The 10,368-nt window shown below is 34.5% G+C and overlaps 1 protein-coding gene across 1 annotated transcript; it reads left to right on the plus strand.

Moving 5' to 3' along the window:
* Positions 1 to 7,642: 7,642 nt before the first annotated feature.
* Positions 7,643 to 8,572, plus strand: LOC100021395 (olfactory receptor 5W2). The gene has a single exon (XM_001373531.3). It carries the CDS (start codon positions 7,643 to 7,645, stop codon positions 8,570 to 8,572), a length of 930 nt encoding a protein of 309 aa, XP_001373568.3.
* The last annotated feature ends 1,796 nt before the right edge of the window (positions 8,573 to 10,368 follow it).

The raw sequence follows: 10,368 nt of genomic DNA on the forward strand, positions 1-10,368 counted from the left end.
AATCTTTCCCCCTACATCCTCCATCACCAGCTCATAAAGGTAAAGTAAACTGAAATTCCCTTCAAGATATTCCACTAATTTGAGAAAATACTTTGGGAATAAACATTTAAATGTGTTCCCAATTGCACTTTCCACCATAGTCTGAGGCAATGTACAATTCAAGGAGGAGAAGACTAATGAGTTTTCCCTTCAGGTTAATTAGGTATGAGTTTACACAATAGCATAGAGATAATTCAGAGGTTTCCAAGCTATAAGATCCAAATGTCACTAAATGTTTAAAAATTGGCTTCCCTCCTCTTGAGCATGTGGATGTTCTTTCACCAGGTATGTTTTAGAAATCTTAAGAGATGATTTTACATGACATGGATTTTAGCATTGAATGGCTGTAGAAGAAACAGAAGTAAGTGTTGTGAGAGTTCTAGGGATTTATGAATAAGTGTGCTGTGATTGAAACTTTGTAAATTTGATTGACAGAATGTAGTAGCAAACAGAGATAGTATTTAGTTCCTTAGGATAAGAATTAATCTTCTCTAAATGAGAAATTAATAGAATTCTTAGATATTACTCTTTAATATGGGTTTCACTGAGGCATTTTCTCCTTTTGTCATAATGAATATTAAATTTTCATTTATAGCAAAAAGTAGTCGGAAAAGCACCTTCTAAAAATTACCACAATTATAATTTGGGTTACATATCATATTTTCCTGATGAGATTAAAAAATTAAACCATTGATTTTCCCCTTTCTCTTGCTCCTTTTTTATGTTTCATTCATATTCCTTTTCAGTACTAACACATATGTGAGTGTGCATGAATGTGTGTACACATACATATACATACATGACATGATCTTCATGATAAACATTTCCTTTATAATTTCCTCTCCCAATACATTCTACAAACTATCTCATGAACATACATAACCCCCAGTTCTAAAATTGTCATCAAATGAGAAACTGTTATTCTTTTAAATGGCTCATAAATTTTTTAATAGTTGACAGGGTATGGAACCATAAAAAAATTATTGAAATCTATTGAAAGTATATCATGATTGATGCAAGAGATCGTCTACAGTAATCTGAAAAAAAAATAATTTATGATTGTCAGGAAAAACAAAGGAAGAAGAATCAATAAATTGCAACTAGGATTTTTTAAAGTGCTCCTTTTTATGTTTATTTACTAATGTTATATTTCATTAAGAGAGATTCTTTTTGCTGTCTCTTGAAAAATATAATAAAGTTTTAATGGGGTCAATTAGATTTTTTTTATTTAAAATATTTTACCATGGTTACATGATTCATGATTCCCTGCATCTCTTTCCTCCCCCTACCTGAAGGCGACAAGTAGTTCCACTGGGTTATACATGAATCATTGCTCAAAACCTATTTGCATGTTATTCATATTTGCAGTAGTGTGAACTTTTAACATCTAGACCCTAATCATATCCCTATTGACCTAGGTGATCAATCATATATTTTTTTCCTTTTGCATTTTGGTTTCCACAGATCTATTTTTGCATGTGGATAATGTTCTTTCTCATAAGTTCCTCTGGATTGTCCTGGGTCATTGCATTGCCACTAGTAGAGAAGTCCATTACATTTGATTATACCACAGTGAATCAATCTCTGTGTACAGGGTTCACCTGGATCTGCTCCTTTCATTCTTCATCAATTCCTGGAGATCTTTTCAGTTCACATGGAAATCCTCTAATTCATTATTCCTTTCAGCAAAATAATATGCCATCACCATGATATACCAAAATTCATTGACATTCCCTTGTTTTTCTTTTTTTGGCCAGCACAAAGAGCACCTATAAATATTTTTGTACCAGTCTTTTTTTCTTATCATGTCTTTAAAGTACAAACACAGCAATGGTATGACTGGATAAAATGGCAAACAGTCTTTAAAACCCTTTGTGCATAGTTCCAAATTGTCCTCCAGAACTGTTGAATCAATTCATAACTCCACCACACCAGCAGTGTATTAGTGTCTTGATTTTGTCACATCCCCTCCAACATTTATCACTTTCCTTTCCTGTCATATTGGCCGGTCTGCTAGGTTTAAGGTGGGACTTCAGAGTTGTTTTTTATTTGCATTTCTCTAATCAGGAGGGATTTACAACACTTTTCCTTGTGCTTATTCATAGTTTTGGTTTCATCATTTGAAAATTGTCTATATTTGTCAATGGGGGAATGACTTGATAGTTTTTTGAATTTTACTTAGTTCCTTATATATTTGGGAAATTAAACCCCTTGTCAGAGAGTTCTGTTATAAAAATATTCTCAAATTTGTTGCTTTCCCTCAGAATCAGCACATATTTCTGTCATAAAAGGAATTTGGTAGGACTCCTTCTTTACTTATTCTGTCAAATGATTTGTATAATATTGGGAACAGTTGTTCTTTGAATGTTTGTTAGAATTCATTTGTGAATACATCTGGACCTGGGGATTTTTTCTTAGGGACTTCTTTGATGGCTTGCTCAATTTCTTTTTCTGATATGGGATTATTTAGGCATTCTATTTTTTCTTCTGTTAATCTAGTCAAATTATATTTTTGTAAATATTCATACATATCACCTAGATTGCCATGTTTATTGCCATATAATTGGGCATAATAGTTTTTAATGATTGCCTTAATTTGCTCTTCATTAGAGGTGAGGTCCCCCTTTTCATCTTTGATACTCTTAATTTGGTTTTCTTCTTTCCTTTTTTTAATTAGACTGACTAGTACTTTGTCTATTTTATTTGTTTTTTCAAAATACCAGCTTCTAGTCTTATTTATTAAATCAATTTTTAATTTCTTCATTTAGTTTTTTAATTTGCTTGCCCAATTCATTGACCTCTGTCCTCCCTAATTTGTTAATATATGCACTCAAGGATATAAATTTCCCCCTGAGTACTGCTTTGGCTACATCCAATAGATTTTGAAAGGATGTCTCATCATTGTCATTTTCTTTAATGAAATTATTAATTGTTTCTATGATTTTTTAACTAACTGATTTTCAAGAATTGTATTGTTTAATTTCCAATTTATTTCTGATTTGCTTCTCCATGTACACTTACTAATTATTATTTTCATTTCATTGTGTTCTGAAGAGGTTGCATTTATTATTTCTGCTCTTTTGCACTTGTTTGCAGTGTTCTTTTCATGTGCTGCTGAAAAGGTGTATTCCTTTTTGTCCCTATTTATTTTTCTCTACTTTTCCACTAACTCTAATTTTTCTAAGATTTCATTCACATCTCAAAACTCTTTCTTATTTATTTTTCGGTTTGATTTATCTAGTTCTGATAGAGAAAGGTTCAGGCCTCCCACTATTATAGTTTTTCTATCCATTTCATTCTTGAGCTACACTAGTTTCTCCTTTAGAAATTTGCATGGTATGCATTTTGTTGCATACATGTTGAGTACTGATATTTCATCATTGTTTATACTGACTTTTATCAGGATGTAATTACCTTCACTGTCTGTTTTGACTAGATCTATTTTTACTTTTACTTTGTCAGATATCATGATTGTGACTCCTGCCTTCTTATTCTCAGTTGATGCCCAATAGATTCTTCTCCATCCACTTACCTTTACCCTATATGTGTCTACCTTCATGTGTTTCTTGTAGACAACACATGGTAGGGTTTTGGTTTCTAATCTACTCAGCTATTTGTTTTCATTTTATGGGTGACTTTATTCACATTAAGAGTTATGATTACCAGATGTGTATTTCCCAGCATTTTGATTTCTACTCCTAGGCCTGCCCTTTCTTCTTTCACTATTTCCTTCTACACTAGTGTTTTGTTTTTAATCTGTCCCCCTATTTGCCACCCGTATTATACTCCCCTTTCCATCCTCCTCTTTTTATTCTCCTCTTATTTCCTTTATGGTATTTCAAAACTACTCCCCCCTCACCCTTTCCCTCCCTTGAATTGCTTTGCTCCCTAAAAGTCTTCTATTTCTCTATCGGACACAAATTGATTCTCTGCCACAATGAATTTGATTGTTCTTCCCTCTTTGAGTAAGTTTCAATGAACACGAGAATTAAATATTTCTTATCTCCAAACTCTTTACCCTTCCAGTGTATTGGTTTTCTTCCCCCTCCCACCATGCTCTTCTTTATGACATGAATTTATTCCATTTTGCTTTTTCCCCATTTCTCTTAGTATTTTAACTCTAGTTTTATATATATATATATACATATATATGTATATATATATATATATATATTTATATACATACATATACATATACATATACATATACATATACATATACATATACATATACATATATCTAGATACATATTTATGTCTTGGCATTTCATCCTATTCAATTTGTCACTGTTCCCTCTAAGTATAGTTCTACTAGCTAGGTGATAACAATTTTTAAGAGTTACCATTATTCCCTTTTCTGTAGGGATACCAATAATTTAAACTTATTGGGTTCCTTAAAAAAGGTGTTTTTTCTTCTTCTTCCTGTTTTTCCTTTCCCCCCTTTCTTAATTACCTTTTGGTGTTTCTCTTGGGTTCTGTGTTTGGGCATCAAATTTTCTATTCAATTGCAGTCTTATCTTTATGAATGCTTGGAAGTCTTCTATTTTATTAAATGACCATATTTTCCCCTGAAAGAATATAGTCAGTTTTGCTGGGTAGTTGGTTATTGATTGTAGACCTAGTTCACTTGCTTTCCAGAATATCATAATCCATGCCTTTTGGCTATTCAGTGTAGATGCAGCCAGATCCTCTGTTATCCTCACTGTAGTTCCATGGTGTCTGAATGACTTCTTCTGAGCAGCTTCTAATATTTTTCCTATGTCTGGTAGTTCTTGAATTTGGCTATAACATTCCTTGGTTTTGTCAGTTAGAGATTAAGTACAGGGGGTGATCTGTGAATTCTTTCAATCTCCACTTTTCCCTCTTGCTCTGTGATGTCAGGGCAGTTTTCTTTGATATCCTCCTGTAGAATGATGTCCAGTTTTTTCCTTTTGTCATGGTCTTCTGGTAGATGAATGATTCTTAAGTTGTCTCTCTTGGAACAATTTTCCAAATCTTATGTTTTGTGAATGAAGTGTTACATATTTTCCTCAATTTTTTTAATTCTTTTGATTTGGTTTTATAGTTTATTCTGTCTTTTTTAAGTCACTTCCTTCTTGTTGTTTTATTCTCACTTTTAAAGAATGACTTTCATTTCTGGCTTTTTGCTCATCCTTCTTCTTTTGGTATGTTTTTTTTTTTGGTCATCTTTTATTTCCTTGGCCTCATTTTCATGCTGATTAATTTTGGCTTTCAGGATACTGTTTTCTGTTTCCAGATGATTCATTTTGCTTTTTAAATTCTTTTCCCAGTTGTCTTCTCTATTAATTGTGTTTTGAATTGTATTTTGAGTTCTTCCAAATTCTTTATCCAATTCACTGGATTTTCTGTGTTTTTGCTTGGTGTTCCTTGATCTTCCTCTTTTTCATTTGCCATTTGTTCATTGCCTGGATAGAAACTGATGATTTTAATTTCTGTTTTTTTTTTTTAATTGTTGCTGTTGTTTACTCATATTTTCCTCCTCTGTAGTTGCCTATAGTCTTGATCCCCTCATTTTGTGGCTGGATCGGTTCTGCTATTTGGTCAGGTAATCTAATATTCCCCAGCTGACAGCAGAAGCTGAGAAGGAGCTGGGATTCTTGTCCTGTGGGAAAGGTTGTTGCCTGTAGTGTATTGCTGCTCTTGCCCCTTGGAGCTCAGTCACTGAGGCTCTCAGATGATTCTGTGGGGGAGGGGTGTTGGAGTTTGAGCTTCTCTGCCCTCTGTGGGCTTCTTATCTGTCCTTATTGATGAAATTCTGGTAGGGTGGAGGAGTTTATCTGCAAAGCTGGCTGTGCCTTGATGCCAAAATCTCCAGAAGGGAGGTGGGCAAGATGAGGTGTTTCTGCTGAGACTGGGCTGCCTGTTCTTTGCTTCTCCTCCAGCTGCCTCTATGCTGCCCCTGTTCTACACCCTGAGCCTGACACAGCTTTGCAGGTAAGGTACTCCCTTTGGACTAGTGCCCTTGCCCACCCAGAGATTTCAGCCAGAGTTGAAGGTTCATCACTGTAGGTGTGGGAGGGGTCGTGAGGCCTTCGTTCTTCCTTACTCTTAAACACATGTCTTCTAGAGTTCAGGCTTTTTGGGAGGCCTACCTTTTAAGTTGTGTCAGGAGGAGGGTTCTCTAGCTCTGTCCTGTTGTTTATTTTGATTTTCAGTCCCATGGAAGCACTGTGTTTTTGATCAGTGAGGAAGGGTTTATGGAGGTCTGAATTTTTGCTGCCTCTAAGCCACGTACTTGACCAGAAGCCTCTGTTGCTTTCCTTCTAATTTTGGTTGCAATGAGTTTGTTTGTACAAAACATTTTTAAGTTGATAAATTCGAAGTCATTCATTTTAAATTTTGCAATGTTCTCTATCTCTTGCTTGGTCTTAAATTCCTTCCTTTCCTACAGATCTGAAATATATACTGTTATATATTCACTTATTCATTTATGATTTCAATCTTTATCTTTAAGTCATTTACCTAGTTTGAATTTATCTTGGTAAGAGGGAATTTTCAAGGAAGTAACACCCTGTAAAAATGCAGACCAGAACTTGCTTTTCAAATTTTTACCTAATCGAGATGCTTAGAGTTTGTGAGTTGATTCAGAATCACAAAGCCATTATGAAGCAAAGGTAAAACTTGAAACCAGATTTATCTAACACTGAGAACAGAATGATATATACTAAAAGCCCAAGGCCTCTTGATATAGACATTATAGTCATTTAATAAGTATTTGTTGAATTAAATGTATAGTAATATAGTTTAATAGAATTTGTAAAAAAAAAAAAGCTTAACATGACTTCTTTTCATCCTCATGACAAACCTTATGTATAATTTTTTTTATAGATGAGAAAACTGAGACTGTGAAGCACCCCTTTTATTAGTCTGGATCTTACAGTCATTGTGTTGCTGGAGGAAGTTTTATGAATCTGAGGGTAGTTCTCTGCATATTGTGAGCCATTGCTTGAGACCAAATAAATACCAGGTATTTCTTGTTAAATTGAACTAATACTGAGATTTATTTATAATGTTCACAAAACTGCACATGGATAATCTCTTTTAAGCTCACATGTTGTTTTTGAAGATTTTACTTGTTTCTCCATCAAGTCCTCTGATAACACCTTTCATCTTATATTGGAGAGTAGGATTGCTTTTTCTAGTTACTAAGACTTATATACAAGAATGTCATTAACTCTCTTTCTCTCTGTCTCTATGTCTGCCTCTCTCTTTCTCTTTCTCTCTGTCTGGCTGTCTCTTTCTTTGTCTCTCTTTTTCTCTCTCTCATTTCTACCATTTGTAATTTTTTTTCATAAAGTATAAAATACTAATGAATTTATGCTAAGGATGTTTTTAAAAAGTTGTAAAGCACTTTACATTTGCAAGGCATCTTTATATATTTGGTTCCTTCTCTGTTTTGCATACATCTCATTTGTCTTTCTTTGGTATTAGTGACTAATGGAAAGGAACTATCTGCCTCTTCACAAATGAGTAAGATTCAAAAGTGATATACTCATTATCACTATAAAATAATAAAAATCCTGTTACTCTACTTACCTGTTTTCTGTTCACAAAAACACAGGCAAGAAGAAAAGCAGAAATAATGGACAAGAATTATTCCAGCCCAACTGGGTTTATCTTCTTGGGAATCACCAATGATCCTGAATTAAATGTGGCCTTCTTTGTTCTTTTACTCGTCATTTATTTGGTTATTCTTATAACAAATATTGGGATGATCATATTAATTTGGGTCGATCCTCAACTCCATTTGCCCATGTATTTCTTCCTCAGCAACATGTCCTTCTGTGACCTTTGCTACTCTACTGCTATTGGCCCCAAGATGCTGGTGGACTTCTTTGCTGAGGACAAATCCATTTCCTTCATTGGTTGTGCTCTACAATTCTATTTCTTTTCTTCTTTTGGAGATTCTGAGTGCCTACTCTTAGCAGTAATGGCCTTTGATCGCTATATGGCAATAAGCAACCCTTTGCTTTATACAGTAAATATGTCTAGCCGGGTCTGCTACTTGTTGATTGCTGGTGTCTACATGGTAGGGATGATGGATGCACTGCTACATACAATTTTAACCTTCACACTGAGTTTCTGCAGGTCCAATGAGATCAATCATTTTTTCTGTGATATTCCTCCTCTTTTGTTAATCTCTTGTTCTGATACACATGTCAATGAGCTGATGATCTTCATTGTCTTTGGTTTTATTGAAGTGGTCTCTATTTCAGCAGTCCTCATTTCTTATTGTTATATAATCCTCTCTGTGTTGAAAATCCACTCCACTGAGGGCAGATGGAAAACATTTTCTACCTGTACTTCTCATTTAACTGTTGTCACAATCTTCCAGGGTACTGTTCTTTTTATGTACTTCAGGCCAAGTTCTGCCTATTCATTATACCAAGACAAAATGACCTCCTTGTTTTATACTCTTGTCATTCCCATGTTGAACCCCCTTATCTACAGTTTAAGAAATAAAGATGTGAAAGGGGCCCTGGAAAAATTGAAAAATAAAATATGTTCCTAATATATGTTGCTATTTTCTCAATGAGTTGGAAATTATTCTGGGATATAATAATTTTAACTCTCTTTCCAGGCAGCATTTATAGTGGGAACTTATTTTTTTTAATTCCTGGACAATCAAAATTTCCCTTCCTTTGCACTTTTGAAACAAAATGGAAAATGGTAGAGGAACACATATTTTATGTGTAGCTTTTCACCTTTCCTTCCATCTTTCTACTGTATTATAACTATTTAAAATTACAAACCATGCCAAATAAATTGCCCTTCATTTGTATAAAGAACACAGAAATTAGTTATTTTATAAATCTAGAAACTTGCAGAGGATGGGAAGTATTAATACTGTTTTATTAAGGGAAATAAAGTATAATCTAAGATCATATTAACACAGGAACAAAGCTTAAGGATGAAAATTCCATATGAAAGAAGGGTTTAGGAAAGGAAAAGGCCCTTGTAAACTGAAGGATTTATGTAAGACTTCATGTAGGACATGCAAAATAAGAAAAACCAGGAAGGAATAGTGCTGATTTTTATGTGCCCAAACTAGGTCTAAAAAGTGATTTGAGAAAATACATTTTCTTCCTGTCATTGCAGAGGTTAGGGATTATGAATTTGGAATTGCTGGGAGCTGCCTTTAACTTTACACCAATGACTCTGACTTTCTCATTGGTCCTACAGATGCACATGTTAACCCCCATGACTTTTAGAAATTCTTGTTCAGGATGTATTTTAACCAATTGTCTTAATCCCTCCATTACTGTTACCACTGTTTTTGTTGTCAAACAACCACCTTTTATTATGCTTCCTGTTAATATGACTACTGACTGGTATAATGATCTAGACATTTATGCCCTACAATTAATTCCCCATAGTATAAAATGCTCTAAGCACTCCAATGTATCCCCTATTTTGGGTATTACTGCACTCATCTCTGTCATTACATCACTAGGCTCTACCCTACCTCAAGTACAAAATGAATTAAAGTTACTCCAATTAAAAAACAAAAAAGTGGGAGATACTGGGAGCTTTAAAAGACCACATTGTTTGACACAGTCAAATAAGGAAACTGGGAACTCCAAAGCAGCCACCAGGAAGGATGGAATACCCATTGAAAAGCCCCTAAGTGACTTTCCTTATTAACATCCCCTTATTATTGGAATTGCTATGATTATTATTCTTACTTAGTCCCAGGAAAAATAGATAAGAACAACACTCTTGCAGGGTTAATATAGATGCCCCACTCTGTCCCCCCAGAATATTACCAGGAGATCAAACTGACAAAATTAAACCTAAGGATTCTTATATACCCACTTAGATAGGACCCTCTTTTTTAGTTATACAAACTTTGGGCAAATCTGTGCTCTGAATTTCCCAACCTATATCTGGGTCATGTTGAAGCTACTCTCTGACCCTGAACTTAGCAACAATGTTTTGTTGATGATCTCCTTCGGTTTCACATCTGTTGTTAGGTACTATGGAAACATGTAATTTGACAATGAAACTGTGTGCCAAGTAAATGTGTGATCATGAGGGTAAAAAATAAAGCCAAGTTTCAGCCAAGAGGGAGCACTTTCTCTGTGAAACCCTGTGCTGAGGGTTGAATATGAAAGCTCTTTCCCATTCATCACTATTTCGTCTAAGTTGCTACACCAAGTCAGGAGGAACCCTCAGCTTCAAAGACCGCAGGTTGGCTTGCAAAATGGAATATTGTTCTGCACATTTAATTTGTATAATATTGTGTTTTAATAGTGTAACTTTTGTTGTGATTGTTATTCTCTCTTTGTCTCTACCTGTCTCTCTCCT

Source organism: Monodelphis domestica, chromosome 6 (assembly GCF_027887165.1).
Source record: "Monodelphis domestica isolate mMonDom1 chromosome 6, mMonDom1.pri, whole genome shotgun sequence".
NCBI lineage: Eukaryota > Metazoa > Chordata > Mammalia > Didelphimorphia > Didelphidae > Monodelphis > Monodelphis domestica.

What these genes read in the sequence shown, in the direction of transcription:
- LOC100021395 (XM_001373531.3), top strand. Translation starts at nt 7,643, where the DNA reads ATGGACAAGAATTATTCCAGCCCAACTGGGTTTATCTTCTTGGGAATC.